This window comes from Penicillium psychrosexuale (genome assembly GCF_028828465.1).
Source record: "Penicillium psychrosexuale strain IBT 29551 chromosome Unknown utg000005l, whole genome shotgun sequence".
Classification (NCBI taxonomy): domain Eukaryota; kingdom Fungi; phylum Ascomycota; class Eurotiomycetes; order Eurotiales; family Aspergillaceae; genus Penicillium; species Penicillium psychrosexuale.
This window is the reverse complement of record NW_026643190.1, coordinates 56213-74663: the sequence shown is the minus strand read 5'-3', so window position 1 is coordinate 74663 and position 18451 is coordinate 56213. Positions and strand designations below refer to the sequence as shown.

The 18451-nt window shown below is 48.2% G+C and overlaps 4 protein-coding genes across 4 annotated transcripts; 3 read left to right on the top strand and 1 right to left on the bottom strand.

Annotated features, from left to right (window-relative positions):
- Window positions 1-351: 351 nt before the first annotated feature.
- On the top strand, window positions 352-1194 carry N7518_008992 (uncharacterized protein; the record flags this gene model as incomplete). The annotated part of the gene is made up of 1 exon (XM_057189919.1): window positions 352-1194. One exon carries the CDS (start codon window positions 352-354, stop codon window positions 1192-1194), a length of 843 nt encoding a protein of 280 aa, XP_057037575.1.
- Window positions 1195-1803: 609 nt separating this feature from the next.
- N7518_008991 (Alpha/beta hydrolase fold-3) lies at window positions 1804-5442 on the top strand (the record flags this gene model as incomplete). Its single annotated transcript, XM_057189918.1, has 6 exons — window positions 1804-1955; window positions 2041-2782; window positions 2835-2972; window positions 3205-3298; window positions 3355-3683; window positions 3745-5442. The coding sequence occupies 6 exons, from the start codon at window positions 1804-1806 to the stop codon at window positions 5440-5442; spliced, it is 3153 nt and encodes a 1050-aa protein (XP_057037574.1).
- Window positions 5443-10188: 4746 nt separating this feature from the next.
- N7518_008990 (transcriptional regulator family TF) lies at window positions 10189-12838 on the bottom strand (the record flags this gene model as incomplete). The annotated part of the gene is made up of 5 exons (XM_057189917.1): window positions 10189-11212; window positions 11261-11934; window positions 11991-12105; window positions 12159-12549; window positions 12754-12838. 5 exons carry the CDS (start codon window positions 12836-12838, stop codon window positions 10189-10191), a joined length of 2289 nt encoding a protein of 762 aa, XP_057037573.1.
- Window positions 12839-14090: 1252 nt separating this feature from the next.
- N7518_008989 (C2 domain protein) lies at window positions 14091-18017 on the top strand (the record flags this gene model as incomplete). The annotated part of the gene is made up of 7 exons (XM_057189916.1): window positions 14091-14175; window positions 14229-14464; window positions 14517-14552; window positions 14607-14981; window positions 15038-15782; window positions 15830-16524; window positions 16584-18017. 7 exons carry the CDS (start codon window positions 14091-14093, stop codon window positions 18015-18017), a joined length of 3606 nt encoding a protein of 1201 aa, XP_057037572.1.
- Between the last annotated feature and the right edge of the window lie 434 nt (window positions 18018-18451).

The window sequence follows — 18451 nt, the reverse complement described above, 5'->3', positions numbered from 1 at the left end:
TTTCGAAGAAATGAAGTGTTTATTGTCTCAGTCTTTGAATAAATGTTACTATTTCTGATCGAAAATCCGAACTTGAAACATAGAACATCCTCATAGTTTAAATGTAGCCCTTTGATTTCCACGATTCTTTCGAGTTCGTCTCTTTCTCTATTGTCTATTGATGGCAGTTCAAAGAAAGCCAGTTCAAAGCACAGAATATATAAGTTCTTGTAATGTCCATCAAGTTTGCCTTGATTAACGAAGCTTGACACCGAGAAAGTACTAATGCCCCTTCAAGGTCTTGGACTGATATCACCTTTTTTACAGCAATCTTCATACCAATCCAAGGTTGGAATTTCTAACCTCTCTCAAATGCAATCTCCCACTCTCAAATACGGCAGTCGACAAGCCCTTGGCCGGCTACTACAGCAATGGATCGAAAGCCCAGAATCTGACCCGCCGGGGGAAACATGTCCGATTCTGCCTTCTAAACTAAAATTCAAAGATCTCAAGAAGTGCAAGAAACTTGAAATAGATATACAGATGCATCCTTATCTTCCCATCCAGATTGAATACGAATTTGAACAACATGGAATAATGGGACCAACCGGCGGGGCGTGGGACATGGTCTCCATAGAAGAACCTGACGCTCCACGAGACCCTGAATACCCGCACGTTCATACCTGGAAAGGACAAATTGCGCCTGGGGTACTAATGATTGAGGAAATAAAGAAAATACCTGGTTTCTTCATGTCGGAAGTCTGCCAGGCCATTTACCAGAACTACTTCCCGATTGATAGCTTGAAGTATGTCTATATGATCGACGTTTGCAATAAAGACACTCGTTCGTTTGTTATGGATGAGCTCTATACCGAAGCCAATGGCTATACTTGGGAAAAAGATACGATTAATTGCATACCTGGAACCCCGGAATTCGAGGCGCTGCTAGGTACAAAACTTGGACGAACTGTGGCACATTTGGTTTTGGGGGCCTTCAAACGTGGAACTCGTCGGATTTCACAAATTAAGGTCTTTGATAACTTTGAAGCTTTGCAGTTGGAGTTTTCCATTGTTCCGACTGATGCCCCGGCTCAAAGCTCTTCGACTCGTAGTACAAGGTCAAAAACGCGCCGCGAGCAAAATATCGAATCGAGGAAGCGCAAAAGGGACTCGAGTGAAGAGCCTGCGAAGAAGAGACTGAAGCGCGGAAAGTGAAGAGGCGATTTTTCTTATGAGTTGGATGTTTACTATTGGGCCATAGATTCTTGTTTGTCTTTGTTCATCAGGTCACTTTATATATCTATGCTTTTGTAACGCTGTGTAACTATTCTAAATATGATTCAACTGTTCTTCATATGGCAATGTAACCATCAGCTTACATGTTAGTTCTTCTTTTAGGGTCATCTGATTATCTTGGGCAGCCCCCTTCCCCTTTCAGATCCAAACTTCCCAATTTCAAACAACAACTCATCAATTTACCAGGTCTAGGACAGCCACGTAGTATTCTTTTATTCTCCTTCTAATTCCCATTTCTCTGCTGATCACAGGGTAGCTGATTGGTCTAATATTGAGTCTTTGTTCCGCCGAGTCGGCGGATTTACCGCACTATACTCAAAGCTCCTTCCATCGAGACCCAACAGAATCTTTTTCTTTTGAAGACTAGGCTCTTGGATCACAGTATCTTATGAGCCCAATATCTTCCGACCGAATCAAAACAATCCATGCATCTTCGCCCCCCATGGCTTCCTTGTCGTTGGGGCTTGGGATTGCAGTGACCAAATCCTGTAAGTAGCCAATGAGAGATCCCTGAAGTTGACAAACATAATGTCTGACGCACTTAATTTAGTTGGCATTGCTATATGGACTGCCATCATTACTCTATTCCGTGGCCAAAAAGGGGGCGGTACAGCCTACAAGCATATTGCCCTGTCTTTTACGCGCACCCTCTTTCGAAATGCATCCATGGAGCAGCTTCAGTGAGTTGAGATGTTATCCTAGGATAGAAACATATCTTCGAAGTCCCTGGCCTGACAAAGAAACAATTCTCACAACGCCTTGCAGGCTTATTTTCCCCCCCGCTCTCGCTCAGAAAAGTTATGAAGCCCACATGAGACAACAAAATGCCTCCCCGAACATACTCGCTCTCCCCGAAGGTACAATGGCATTTCAGCTGGGTAACGTTGCTTCCGAGAAGTTGATTATCTACTTTCCCGGTGGCGGCTACTGCCTCCCCGCACTACCGAGTCACTTCAGCTATCTCGAAGCTCTCTTCGCGGATATAAGACAACACGGAAAAAGCATCGGTGTGCTATTCCTTGCTTATGAGCTTGCCCCCGAAGCCCGATGGCCTCGGCAATTGCAACAGGCCGTTATCGTGCTACAGTACGCCATCCAGACACTGGGAAAACGACCGTCAAGCATTATTCTTCAGGGTGACTCTGCGGGCGCTCATCTTGCACTTGCACTGCTATCACATCTCACTCACCCGCATCCTCAAGAGATCGTGCCAAGATTTTCGGTTGATGAGCCCCTCGGAGGAGCGATGTTGTTGTCCCCTTGGGTTGACTTCAGAACTGATCATCCGAGCTCCAGTGAAAACGCGGATAAAGACGTCATGACGGCTGAGACTTTGAACAGCTGGGCACGGATATTCCTGGGCCAGACTGTCGAAGATGAGTACAACTGCCCCGCCAAAGCCCCAGCGGGTTGGTGGAGAGATCTTCCTGTTTCAAAAATCTTTGTTGGCGCTGGAGGAGATGAAGTCCTGTTGGATCCGATTAGGCAGACGGCAGAGAAGATGAAGGTGAGGCAGTTTTCACAATCTTTGTATTCTATCTAACAACTTGTCATTCCAGGCCGAACTCCCCGACGTGAGCATAAGTATTGTGCCTGGAGAATTCCACGTTGAGTCGATCACGGGCTTCGCTTTGAAGATACCCCCTGGATTTCAGTTCAAGGCGATGGCGTCATGGCTGTACCAGACCTTTTTTCAAGTGAATTGCGAAAGGGGATGAAGATGAAGACAGTAAGATGCATTTCCTGCATCTCACGATTGTAGGCGAGTAGGCGGTCAGACCGCGCCAACTCAATCAGGGTTGGGGGCTTTGTTCGACGTGTCGCCACCCGATTTTCCCAGACCTTGACTGCATAACTTGTGTGAGATAATTTCAATTCATATTCTTACCACTGGTGTTTTACGTGAATAGTCAGACCCTTTCCCTTCAGATGCACTCGATCCACGATCCACAGGCGCGGCCCGAGAGACCCGGGGATCAGCCTCGGAAGAAGATCCGAAAAGGGACCCGCAGTTGCTGGCAATGTACAAGAACCCCTTGATACGGATGATTTATCCCTAACGGTTGTTTTCTGTGATAGGCAAACATCGCAAAGTTCGCTGTATTTTTGCGTCTGATAGCGACCAGAGCTGCAAAGAATGTCTCGCCCGGGGACTTCCATGTCGCAGCCAGGAATTGCCGGAGCCTGAGAATCCCCGCGAATCGGACCGCACATATCTGAACGAGCGGATGGCTCGGGTGGAGAACCTGTTGGAGAAGCTTCTGATACGAGTCGACGGTGGCAACAGTCAACAGGGGGACTTGAAATCACCTATAGATTCAGCCGGAACCAGCCCCGAATCGAGTCCCCCGACCGTGACACCAGCTCCGGACAATGCTCCAGTCTTGTCTCTTTTTGACAACGAAGCGGTTCGTGCGATAACTCATATCGGTCTTCAATTCCCGGTAGCTCGCGCTTACTAGTGAATAGATAGGTTTCAAACGAACCGACACCGCTGAGTCCGATTTTACGCCATATGGCACAATTAATCGGGACTGGGGGAGACTGCGCCGCGATCTGACAGCCTTGATACCCTCTCAAAAGACATTGAAAATTATATCGGAGGCTAGCAGTAGCTGGTGGCTTATGCGCGTGCAGTTATTCGGAGACTACGATGAATCATTGCTTTCGTCCTCGGAGCAACAGCTTTCAAATAGCCACCCAGCTATGGTTGCTAAGGCCGTCTTGTGGATTGCACTGTGTCTCCAACAACTCCCTTCGGGGTTTAATTTGTCCTCTCTCGATCTGCCCTGCCTCCCATGGGTCCTGGTTGATGAATGCATCACCCGTGTTTCCACGCTCGTTTGCTCCGATGACTCTATTGTCAGTTGTATTGACGGGCTTGAGTGCTTAGTCCTACAGGGGTTAATCTTTAGCAATGACGGAAAGCTACGAAGTGCGTGGCTTTCTTATCGTCGAGCTGTAAACATCGCTCAGCTCATCGGGTTCCACCGTGCTGAACCAGCTCCCAATCAGAGTGTCGAGTTTCAACACCGGGCTACGTTCATCTGGAGACACATCCTTATGGTTGACAGGCATTTCTCCCTGATCCTTGGGGTACACGGCGCTATATCCAATACGGCAATAGATCTATATCAATCCAACCCAAGAGACTCCCATGATTTACCCGTTCACAATGAATCCGTTCTGAACCCGCTTGCTCGGATAGCTGGCTCAATCATTGAGCGCAATCAGACCTTCACCGAAGTCACTCCGGCTATGCTGCAGATGACACAGAGCATCGATATGAAACTTCAAGCGTTCGATCCCCCTCCTTTGGCGTCACCCGACAATCTTCCGTCAGGCAAGTGTACCGAGCGGTCTTCTTGTTTCCTCGGGCTTCACTATCGATTATGGTACTACCAGCTCATGGCTTGGTTACATCTGCCTCTTTTACTAGCGTCAGGTACTGACAACTCCTATGAGTATAATCGCCAGACCTGTCTCCATGCCTGCCGCAGCATCATCGCTTGTTATGTCAATATCCGACGCACCACTGAAAACGGGTTTGACTCGAAGATTCTTGATTTCCAAGCCTTCACTACGGCGATGACAATTATCGTCAATGCCCTCGGGCCATTTGGCCCCCAGGATTTAACCAAAGGAGATTACTTCGCTCTCGACCGGGTTGTGGCTGTTCTAGAACAACTATCGAATACTGTTCCTCCGGACAAGATCGCAACTCGAGCAGTGCACGTTCTGAAAATTATCAAGGCAATAGGAATGGGAACTGAACCCCCGCCACTGGACGAATCAGAAGGGCACCAATACGAGAATGGACGGCCTACTCGCATCAAGCTCGATATTCCCTATTTCGGCACAATATACCTCGAACGTCGTTCCATGAGCGCTCAATCATCTAGACATATTGCGATTGCTGTTAAACCGCCGCCAATTTTGCCCAATACCGCGCCTGGGCAATACTACCCATCATCTTCATGGATGGACACGATGCCGGACCCCGGTTATCCAAATGGAAATGTTGTGGGAACAGCCCAATGGGCGGATCCTAACTTGAGCTTTGATCCGCCTACCGAGTTTTGGGCTCTTAACTCTGACTTCACGTTTCAGGCTCCGTTTTTGGCTGATTATGATGTTAATTGGGATTATTTGGATATGGGATTATGACGAACGCGCGTAAGTCGAGCGGATTGTGCCGAATGCAAGTCTTGTGTTCTTTTTCCTCACTTTGGTGTTTTGACAGGCCACATTTTGTGTTGTTCCTATAGAAAGAAGTATTCTTGGAATCATTCGATGTGCCTTGGACGGTCCTGTTTTTAATAGATATGTTGGTCTGCCAGCAACCAGGTCACTTTGATTCGCCCCTCAATTATTCAGTTATAGTCAATAGTTTATCTCTGTGTTGGAGAAAGAGCAGTGCGCCGAGCCAATGTTGGTGTTCATTACTAGGTGAGCACCGTTCACAAGCGATATAAAGTTCACTTACACCCGAGGAATCATCTTCATTCTACTCTTGATCGAATGTCGGGTAGGAATCCTTTAGAAGATATGAGAGGAAAGTTATTGAGTTTAAAGAACGGGCAGTTACCTGGAGACCGACATAGAGAAATGTCATTGAGGTTTTGACAGCCCAAAATGACATCCAGGTATAATAGATGAAATGAGGGCGAGCTGTTGCTGATGAATTTCGACACGGAAGGAGAGGACGCGGTTTGGCAGCCAAGGAAATAATGCTAGCCTAACTTATTGGAAGAAGAGGGAAGCAAGAGTGTTACCTATGAAGATTCGTGTCTATTCAACCTCTATGACCATAATTCTAGGCGCAGTGACTGAAACCATGAAGCCTGAGAGACAAACGGCGAAAGGATACTGTCAATACAAAGGGGCCAGTCGTCATCCCATCGCAAAGCACAGACAGCTAAGCAATATTCCCAATACCCTGGATACCATCCGGATTTTTCCCAATCAATTATCACGAGGCGTGAACCTTCTTGGTCATGACTTTTCTCGCGGAGGATGATATTTTTCCTTTGCAAATCACCGTGGGTGAATGTCGCTGTATGGCCTTTAAAAATAAAAGGGAAGCATCTTCGAAGATATTCCGCTCTGTAGAGTGGGCCCCCGTTGTAGGTATACTTTCGTAACATTGCTTCGTTAAGGTCTTCTTCGGAGTCGAAAGGACCATTTACCAATGGATCTGGCTCATGTGTCCAAAATATCTCATCTAGAAGTCGTCTTTGGTCGAAACTGCCAAAGTACTTTGGGGATGGAAGCTGGCGTAAGTCGTCAAAGTAACTCCGAAGGTCTTTTAGTATTTCTTCTTTCTCCGGTATTGTAAGTTGCGGCCATGCTGAAAGAAGTGTTTGACCGAGAATGCGCTCCATGACAATGAAATTTTTGCCTGTCTCTGGGTCTGAATAGAGGGCGAAGACACGCGGGACAGGGATATTTGTTTTCTCCCGAACAAATAACATATTTTCTCCTTCCATGAGATTGACACCCAGTCCAAATTTCACAACAAAATGCGGGCCTACTCCGACTATTCTTCGTCCTCCATATTCCATGGATATGTCAGGGGCGTTCTCGATTTCGGTACCGGTGGGTAGCGGGCAAGGCAAGTCAGTTGCATAGAACGGAATCTCAAATGTCTTCATCATCGCTCATCATCAGTCAGTCGGTAGACTGAGGGGGAGACTGAAGGGTAGGGAGGTGGCAAGGAAGAGAGTGAGCTGTTTTTATTCATCAGCTACGGGCGACGAATCGACAATGGGTCTTTTTGGCTCACCGCTCTAATTTATTATCCCATACTCTTATTCACCAGCCTATCAAGTATGCAAATCACATCCTAAGCGCCATCAAAGCGAACCAAACGTACGTTTCAGCAATTAGTGCGCAGGCTGTGGCATCCAATTACCCCCACCAATGAGGCCAGTTCTAAGATAACAACGCTTTGCTCATCTACCACGGAATAGGGTTTTTAAGCATCCGATCCCTGGTGCGCGCAATGTCTCGGCGATAGCGAGTACTCATTGGTTGGCAACAGCCATATCATCTTACCCCCGCCCCAACCCATGAGCGCTTTGACGAACATTTTTGGCCTAGTGACTGTATCTCACCTGCAACGTGTGAATGGCTTGCAGCGACTGCGCAGCAAGGAATGGCCGATAACAAATCTAGCTGATCTGACTTGTGTGACATGGCAGCCGTTATGGCCCGTTAGTGCGTGTATTGAACTACATACGAGTTGTTAAGCAAGCTTAGCCACCCTTTTTTTAGGGCCGAAATGCCTCTACTGGTGAAGAGGTCCAAGTGCTAAGCATAAAAATAGGTATTATAAGCCATAGCCTCTAGTATCATGAGGCCTTGTCCATAAGAAAATCCATGTTGGCCTGTGTGTTGGCAGTTGACATGTGATCGACAGACTGGGCACTATGCCCCATTTTTAAGACTTATCACGCATATACTAATTAACTGACTAAAGCGCTTCCCATTTTGACAGGGGTGGTCGTGACGTTGTTTTTGTCTGTAATTGCTTGACAGTTGATGGGCCCTTTCCCCACCTTTGACCTGAGTTCTAGAGATTGGATGCCGCATATTTTAGCGCGGCGCTAATGTACAAGACCACGATGTGATGATACTGTCAACAGTGACCAATCAGGACGACTAAAAAGCTGCCCAGAAAGTGGTCAAGCCACGACCAATGTCAGCAGAAAATAGAAGTTTCTTAGCGTCGGCCATTTTGCAATGGTGGCTAACTAGCCTATCCCGCTAACCGCCCGTCGTCTCATTTCGATTGTAACCCTAAGAGAGGAGAACCCGCTTCACGGATAGCATCCATCTACGCAAAATTGGAGTATTTGCTCATCCATAGGCCTCACAAATCGGTTCCGATTCTTATTCGAGGTGAATCTACGACTATGATAAAATTAGGGTATTGATGCTACCACCCACCCTGTCTGAAATTTCAGCACCGCCTTCCCTACTTTGATGCGACCTGCCATCTATTCTGCCTACTTCTGATTTACATACTTTCTACCTCATTCCTATAGGATTTGACCCCTTGACGATGAAGTAGTTGATGAAGCAGCTGATAAAAGATATGACAGGAGTAGCTTAATTTTGTTAGGGGTTTATATATAAACTGTAGGTACCTACTGTCTTACTACGATGTATCATACGCAGTGTGATACAAAAGCGGTGCACAAATTCAAAGACGGCGAGGAGAGCGGTGGACAGAAGCGTGTCGAGGCAGGTACGCAACCAAATTAGGAAGGCGCTACTGAAATTTCAGGCAGGGGGGTGGTATTAGTTATCCAAAGAGGGGCGGATGGACAGACCAAGCGGGCCTTGAAGCTACTCGAGCATGTGGCCGCAGTCCGAGAGAAGGCACTTGCCGAAGACCATCCCTCTCGACTATCCTCTCGGCATATACTCGCGACCGTCTACAAGGCGGACGGGCAGAATGAGCGGGTCTTGAAGCTACTTGAGCATGTGGTTGCAGTTGAGGGGAAAGTACGTACCGAAGATCACCCCTCTCTACTAGCTTCTCAGTTTCAACTCGCGGCTGTCTACGAGGCAGACGGGCAGATCAAGTCGGCTCTGAAGCTACTCCAGCACGTGGTCGCAGTTAAAGAGAAAACACTTGCCTCGCGAGTGTGACGTACCAGATCTTTTCATAATGAAAGAATGCATCTAATCCAAAATAACTGAAGGGAGAAGAGAGAGAGAGCAAGCAGAGGCCTGCTTACATAGTTGGCCACGGTGACATTTCCCACGGAATGCCCTAAGGGCTTACCTTGCTCTAACGACCTCGTTAATTTCCCGTTGTCTAACTAGTAAGCTTCTATTTTCCCGCTATCTTTTAGCTCGTAGTTTTGAGCATCGTCTACTTTGCTAATGTCATCGAATTTTCTAAAGTCTATTCACGCCTATCTTCCTCTAGCTCGACGCATAACTTTACATCGTCTAAATAGTTCAGGGAAAGAACGCTAGGTCTACAGGTATCATAAAGAAGATGATAAATGACTGATTTAAGAAGCATCGGGCGTTATATGATCAATAATAGAGTCTAACTCAAGTCTATGAAGGACCGAGTCGGTTATATATGCTCTAGAACAGAAATCAGTAAGAAATTCCGTTGAATCTCCGTGGGAAATACTCAATGCACAAAACACGTACGAAAAGCCCCTGGCGATCATGTCTGGGAATCTGTTTGTGACAACTCCCCCGTCTTTGTGGATCTGGTCCATGTAGGCATTGATATCCTCAGTCGCAGCTGAGTCTTGGAAGGTGACCTTATTCGTTAGTAGGGACCATGTGACTATGAGAAAAAGAGAAGGGTATTTACAATATATTTCGAACCCATGTTATTCGAGCATGTGTAATTTGTATAGGTATTTGAGAGGCTACTAATAGTACAACTGTCTATGACCAGCCTGACTATATATACCTGATGCGCCAAGAACACTGACGTCATTGCATGGTTCTAACCTGACCTTGGAACTATATCTCAACATGTAGGTGGCAACTATGTACCATTACATCTATCCTCCTGAACCGGACCAATCCGTTTTGTGGCTCCGTATTCCCCACCCTTGAACCAGATATTCAGGCAACTTCGCGGGTGATACTCGGATATTGCCGGTCATTGCGACCTGAATACACCAATTAGCTGGTTTACATCCGCTCTAAGGTGGTGTCATATTGCAATGTCCAAGGAATAAGACATCGCACTCTACCTTGCGGCTTTCAACTCTCGTGTATATATATCTATGCGAAATGGGGGAATGGGACGCCGGATAATCACAACGTAAATCAGTAGTACTTGTTGTATACGGGAGGTAAACAAAGGAAAAAAGGACCCACAGAAATTTGGGGTATAGCAGGTGGCAGGTGGCAGGTGGCCGAGAGATCTTATTCTGAAAGTTTCGATCCTTGGGATGACAACAGCTCTGTGAAGTTACACCAAGCCCGCTTGTAAGAGGGATCCTTGGTGGAGCACTCATGCAACCACCGGAGAGCCTTTTGGACCCTTTCCAATGCCTCGTTTCTCCCACTGGCTCTTGGTTGGTTCTGGATGAGCAACTGTGTTGTGAGCACTACAGTGCTTTGCGTGAGGTAGTGGAGAGAACACCACCAAGGTGAGCAACCCAAGAGCCAGGAGATGTTCGGTTCATTGGGTAGGAGATCAAGCATTTGGCCTGCCGCATTGAGGCAGACCATTGCCATTGGCGTGTCAAGACCAGTGGGGAAGACGTCACAACGAAGCGCGGGTTGTGAAATGACAAGTTTGGTCGAATAATATTGAAAAGCCAAACTCGTGCGTTGACGGACAAAGGGTCGGTCGTCTCTAATTTCCGCGAAACTATAAGTCGCAGGAAGGCGCGCAAACCAGTTGTCAGCGGCTCTGTTGAGTGATAACATGGCCAGTTCCGTGTCATTCCGAGATTTTCGTCCCGCTTCGGGAGAATACAAGATCTCGATTGCTTCTCTCATCACAGCTGCCAAGTCAATGGAATAAAGAAAGTATAATGAGACGTTAGCCTGAATCTGCAGGCTAGGTGATGCCTGGTGAGACATGAACGGTGAAGAAGGTGAGTGGGCTAAAGGGTCGTTCGGTTCAGTCGAGGGATCAAAGGAGAGTAGAGAAGCCATGAGGCGGCTTCTGGATTGAATGTCCAATATGAGCCTCATTACATGCTCATCCCGGAAGTCTTCCTCCTTGTAGGGCACCGGCAAAGGGGTCGTGCAGTGTTCTTGCTGCATTCTGGGCATACGTCCAGTCACGACGCAGAGCAGAATGTCCAACAGGTACAACGCCCACCATAGCCGATATCTGGTTTCTTTGGACACGTGCGTGATGCTGGGGCTTTCGCTACGAAGGTGAATACCCATCGCGACCGCCGACTGGATTGCAATCCCACATTTTCTCCATGACCTAACCCGAAATCAGTAGCTATGTAAAGAATCGCGGTGTTCGACCTACCTGTTGGCCTGCCCGATGGAAAGCAAGTAAAGTGATATTAGCCCCTCTACCTGTGCCTGCTGCAGGTTCGGATTCTCCAATCGGATACTCTCGCTCGTGTGCAATTGCCAGGCACGTGTAAAGTACACCGCGTGGATATTGTGATCTTGAGATTGGTCTCCGGAAAGCTCGAAATGTCTTGCAGCGATCGCGAAAACCATATTCAACAACGCCATCCACTTGTTTCCAGGGTGTGCTGTGGACTTTGAATAGAATGACCGACACTGGCTTAAAAATATCTCTTTGCCAACGACGGGGAAGGAGGCGTGGGCAACTTGAAAGTATCTGTCCACAAGTTCATCGGCGACCGCTTTTGAGGGATATGCGAGAGCATCTAGTTTCTTTATCGGCGAGATTCTTGTATCATCGATAAAGAATGCACAGGAAGAAATTGAAAGAGGGGTTGATTCCTCGAACTGACCGTCCGGATTGGAACTTGTCGGACCGATCAAGCACCTAAGCCTGTATAACCATGCCGATGCCGAATGTTCTCCTATAAAGCCAATCGCTTGCAGGGAAATGTCTCTATTAAAGTCCTCCAAGGTGTGATCCACGTAGGGAAGCGTTCGGGCCGATGAATCTGACTCATCTGGTACTTTGGCAAGGGTCGGCGATGACAGGGAAAGGCTAGCTATCTGTAGGTTGTTAGATAAATCAAGAAATATTTTGGCTGACCGGAATATAGACTCGCTTTTTCGAGAGCTTGGTCGATGACTTTGCCCAGCTCAGTGTCGAATAATTTGGGATAAAGATCGCGAACGAGAGATTCGTAGTGTTGGAGTTGGCTCGTTATCACTGTAAGTTGTCTAAGTCCTAGGGGTGAATATTTTGGGCGATCACATCTAGGAGAATCACAGACCTAGCATTTCTCTCTCGTTTCCCGTCGACATAGACACAGAGAACGTTGGTCTCCTGACATCGGAGGCAAGAGGGGCGATGACCAGAACACTTGTTCTTCTGTTTGCGACAGTTGTGGCATGCCTGACTAACTCGACCAGTATTGCCTACAAGAGGAAGGTCAAGTCTGGGAATGGCCACTTTAGCGTTCATCGGCTGCTCCCCGGCGGCTCGAGGGTTGTTCCAGGGACGATATGCCCCCAAGACGGTCGACTCCCGTGGTGTCACGGCCTCTCCACTCTCGAGCTCAGTTGTGTAGTTGAAAGGGTCCTTATCATTTGGGTGGACCGTTGGAAGGTTTTCAGATCGCGAAGAGCGACGAGATGGCCTTCCACTCATTGCAACTTGGCCCGCTGTTCATGGTCAGCGCAGAGTCCTAAGCGAGAATAGAAAATCTGCGACGAATCCGAGACGCACAAACCAGCTTGAGGGAAGCACCGGGAAGAAAAACCTCCTTTCGCAGTGAAATATCTGCCGGTGGGATTGATGGCCGGAGTATAGCTTGCAACAAGACTTGTTTTGACAAAAGACATGACACCTGTGATTGGCAGGCTCACGCTCCCGGTTGGATATTGGTTGGCGCCATTGGTCGGTGTACCGAGATCCCAACGGCCCACTGTTGGCTGGATTCAGGACAGGCATGATAGATGATTGGGATCATTTGGTGCTGGCCACATATTTTAGGGGTTGGCTACATGTCAAGGTTGCTGAAGTGCAAGGTGCTTATTATAAGAAGATGAATACAATCAATGAGTTCACCATGAGGCATCTTCAATAAATGTCAGTCGGTAATCGTGACCTCCCGAGGTCGAGCCCCATATGTATCCCATTACTTCCGACCAATGAGAGACCTCGATGTGGATTATCTGCCAGGGTGCCTAATAGAGATAGACATTGATCTCTATATATACAGGGACGACCCTTAGAATAAGCCTCCTTTTTTAACATTGCGGGATACTCCCGGCGAATTTATATGTCTAGCCTTCCCTTTTCCTTGAATCGAATATCGTGTCACTGGAAATGGACCTATCGTTACCCCGTATATGCCAATGGCTTGCTCTACAATAATATACAACCAAACTTTCGGCTATTCATAACTATCTTTAACTTAATCACATTGGTTGTCTCGAAACTAGGACTAGCGCGGATAGCTCTTAGCTTCATCGACTCTTAGCTTTGTAGCTATCAGCAACAGCTACCAAGTTACCCTCATCACACGCCCTCCGTGTGTCCGCACACTTCATTCGCCAGCCTAATTCCTGCGTAGTCCGACATGCAGGTATAAGCAGGATAACCGAATGTGCTGTAAGTTGTATGGCGGTATAAAAATGGGATATGCAAGTTATTCATGGTCGATGACATCATATGCTATATTACACAATTCTTCTATAGTAAAGAACAATCTGGCAGAGAAAGTAAATTGAAGGTCAGATTAGATGCATTTACTTTGTATTGAGAATAGACAGCTTTGCCAATTCACCTGAAAGGTGTCAACGCCAAGACCGGGATTCCGCTGAGATGGGATAAACAGCAATCTCCTGGCCAGCCCTATGCTTAGATTGGCCTGAAATGTGGGGAAATCATAGCGATCTTTGCGTGTGCACCCTGGCAATCTAGATGATACAGGATCAATGATAGGTTGAACGGTTGTGATATCGTCATAGCCTCATTTCCCTGTCGATGACGTAGCTCTGGGGAAAGCTTCCTTCATCCGTCGATCTTGAAATCCCGGACAATTCTTAAGTTCTCTTCGCTCAACAATTTTATTCTCGGGGGAATCCTGAGAAGGTGTACTCGTCTTCCTTCTACCGCATTGTACAGTCAAGCCAAACCAACCCTACAACTAGCCAAAACCTGAACCTCGATTCGTTTCCTTTTTCGACCGCCCTCCAAGATGGCTACAGGTCATCCGCATGATGCTCCCAAGAGCCGTCGGGTCGGGGAGCATTGGAGTGGTGCCAATCCCATTCCAACAATTAGTCACTTTATGAAACGTGTCGAAGATGAAAAAAAGAACGCAATCTCAGGATAGACGAAGAACACCGGGCTAATAAAGCAAGGATTGCACATGAAAAAGCGCAAGGAACCTATGGAGAGCAATCAGAGCACGCAGATCAAAAGGATCAAACCGAGGGAGGTGCTGTCGCTCATAAGCCACGCGAAGTGTCCCAGGCCAGGATTCGTACCGTGACAGACCCAACCACGGGCAAGGAGATCGGCGTGGAAGACCTAGATGAGACATGCATGGATACTGTAAATAATCCAATGGTATGTGGGATCATCTCGAACAAATCATGAATGGAGTCTAATTTATTCGCAGTTGACGGTTCCGAATGCAAATCTTGGGAAGCCCACGGTGAGTTGTCTGTCTGTATCGGTTCATGGGACATATTACTAATATGCAGCTCAGGACATCCAAACAAGTGCCGACCAAGATCTTGCGGAGTATAAAAGGATACAGGACATTACCGCACCTCCCGATCCTATCGCCGAGGGTACAACCTCCGATGTTCCCATTCGAGGAGAAAAGACGAACGTTCTGTTCCACCCCACGCCAACTGTCACGTACCAGCCCATGTTTGACGCACTGCAGAAGCGTACAACTGGCATTTGCATTGGGATACCTGTTGCCATAATCATACTAGGGCGGATGTGCGGAGGATCTCTTTGGGGTCTTGTTCCCTTAGCCGCATGCATCACGAGTGGAATATGGTTATGGATGAAGGAAGTCATTCGCAGCGGTCGCGCAATGGAGTGGGAGAGTGAGCATCTTCGCGGTCAGATGGTAGGCTCTCTATTGTATCACCTTGTTGATGGATAGAGATACTGACAGTTCAAAAGGCTACTGCCAATCTCCTTCCTGAATCTGTGGAGTGGTTGAACAGTTTCCTCGGTGTCGTGTGGGGGCTCGTTAACCCGGAAATGCTGACACCTGTGGCCGACACAATCGAAGATATCATGCAAGTCTCTGCACCCAAGGTTGTAGAGAATGTTCGCATCGCCGCAATTGATCAGGGCAGCAACCCACTCCGAATTCTGAGCATGCGGGCTCTCCCCGATGATCATGTGGAAGGTTTGAAGGAAAACATCCGCGAGGAAAACAAAAAGAATAAGGACCCACAGGAAGCTGCTGCTGCCGAAGAAGGAGGGAGTTACTACAACATGGAAGCCTCCTTCGCCTATCACGCAAGCCCAACCGGTCACAGTGCGTCTTCGAAAGCACGCAACATGCACATGCAACTTGTATTCTATCTGGGCATTCGAGGCTTATTTGGTGTGCCATTTCCCGTATTCGTGGAGCTGATTGAACTTGTCGGGACTGTCCGCTTGCGCTTCCAAATGATGCCCGAACCACCATTTATGAAGGATGTGACGTTCACCTTAGTCGGAATCCCCCACGTTCGAGCAGGCTGCATGCCAATGTTCCGAACGGGTGTGAATGTTCTGAACTTACCGTTGATCTCCAACTTTGTCAACTCCGCCATTAGTACCGCTTGTGGCATGTTTGCAGCCCCCAAGTCCATGACCATGGATCTCGGCATGATGTTGACAGGAGATGACATCCACAAGGATACTTTGGCTCTGGGTGTGATGTGGATTCGGATTCACCGCGCTGTCGGCTTGAGTAAACAGGATGCTCGCGGCAGCGAGGGGGCGGCAGCGACCCATACATCAACCTGTCCTTCTCAAAGTATGGCAAGCCCATGTATTGCACACGCGTGATTACGGATGACCTTAATCCGATTTGGGAAGAGACTGCCGCCCTTCTTGTGACACCGGAGTTGATCAAGGCCAATGAAAACCTGAGCATCGAGCTCTGGGACTCTGACCGCAACACCGCGGATGACATTGTCGGCAAGGTCGAGCTACCTATCCGTGAGATGCTTCAGCATCCCAGTCAGATGTATCCCCAGGTCTCGAAGCTTCAGGGCATGGACCAGGGCAGTGAGATGCCCGGTGAGCTACATTGGGAAGTTGGCTACTTCGGAAAACCAAAGCTTCGCCCTGAGCTGCGTACTGATGGCCAGAAGAAAGACCTTCCCGAAAACCTCAGAGGCGATCCGACTTTCGAAGACGAAAAGGGGGCTATCAAAAACGAAGAAGAGGATGCCATTATGCATACACCACCTGATCCAATCTGGCCTAGCGGTATTGTGCACATTGTTGTGCACCAAATCGTCAACCTTCAGCTTGCCAATATCAAGGGCAGTGATGGGAACCGCAAGGGTAAAGAGTATGAGCCAGCGAAGCCATATGGTGAGAACACAGAGGAGGAAGGTGAAGATCTCCCAACGAGTTACTGCATGGTTTTGTTGAACGACCAACTGGTACGTATTTGTAGACATACTAGTCCACTCCGGAATTCCAGGTACTAACAGCATATCAGATCTATCGCACTCGTGCGAAGGCTGTGAGCTCTAAGCCCATCTTCAACGCAGGAACTGAGCGATTTGTTCGCGACTGGCGCTCAGCTGCTGTGACCATCACCGTCCGTGACCAACGCTATCGCGAGCATGACCCTATCCTTGGCGTGGTTCCCCTGAAGCTATCTGATATTCTTCAAACCAGCTCACAAGTGACCCGCTGGTATCCTCTCGATGGTGGTATTGGTTTTGGACGTATCCGCCTTTCTCTTTTGTTCCGCCATGTGGAGACTAAGCTGCCACCTTGCATGCTTGGCTGGGATGTCGGCACCTTTGAATTTGCTGGACAGAACATCATCGCGAAGGACTTTGGTCGACACTCTAAGATCAAGCTGCGCACCGGGGGCAGCGTTGGCAAGATCACCCGGCACAAGTGCCACATGGAAGGCAATGATGCGGTATTCGATATCTCTGATGACGCTTTCCGCGACTCAATTCGCATGCCTGTGAAGTACCGATACCGCTCCCCGATCGTGTTCGAGTTCCACAACCCGGGCAAGCGAGGCGCAGCTGCATACGGTATTTTGTGGCTCCAACATATTGTCGACAACGAGGAAACAGACATTGACATTCCCATCTGGACAACAAAGATGGGCGCTCGCTTGACACAGAATTACGTCACGGAGGAGAACTGGAAGGCCAAGCAGGTACCTGGACTCGAAGACTTGACAGAAGTGGGACGTCTGCAATTCCGATGCAAGTTCTCGCCGGGCATTGACGAATCGCACGAGCTCTTCGTGATTGACAACGACTCCCGCGAGACTTTCGAGACGTGGGAAGCGTGCGTGTCCCAGGGTGTCCGTACCAACACGGTGGAGGTCGAAGTTCCTCCTGAAGTGCAGGAATTGCACGAGCAGTCTCTGATCGAAGGACGGGACATCTTGAAGCAAGCCTCGCCCTCTGAGCGTCAGCGGTGGATTGACCACGACGGCCAAGACTGGAGTGGAGCGTTCGGTCAAGACCCGCGGGCGTACACTGATTCCCTCGGACGCAAAATCGCGGAGCCTGGCCGGGACCAACCGCCCCATGACCCGTACACCCCTCCGCCCCTCAAGGATCCATCTTCTCATCGATCCAGTTCCCAAGATGGAGAGCACCACGACGAGAATACCTCGGAGTCAGATGACGAGCTCGAGCCCTTGTCGAAGGGACCCTCGACCATCAGTGGCAGTGGACCTGGGACGTCTGCGTCACACAGCAATATGAGTACTCGCCAGATCAACAAGGCGAATAAACACAGCGAGCAGCGACAGCAGCGTGGTATGATGCAGTGGCGGCCTGCTCGCAATGCTGCTTTTGCTAAAGATGAGGCCAAGTATGCGTTCCGGAAGATGAAGAAGAAGATCGGTGCTGGTGGTCTCACTGGTCGCGAGCCAGATGTCGAGACGGAGACTTGACGACGTATGAATGTTTTAGGTTTCGGCGTTTTGTATGTCCTTTGCATTTGCATATAAAATGTGAATATAGATTTATTATTTATTGTTTAACACCCACGAGTTAACTACTGAACGCTTATGACTACCATTTACTACCATGTAGATGAACCTAAGAATGGCGGTGATGCCTTATAAAAGTTTAATTCCAGATTTGGTCAAGAATCAGATTCGTGAACTCTGCTTTCTGTCCTCATTGTTTTATTTTGTGCCTTATGAGATTGGAAAAGTATACATCGGAAGGATATGATCCGTAGAAGATAGAATGACGAAACCATAGCCAGTGAAGAAGAAAAGAGCGCAGATGCGCCAAAAGAAACCGGATAAACCCAAACAGCGCCTCTATACAACATGATTCGTGAGAAATTATATGCATCGCCATTATCATGCAGGAAAAA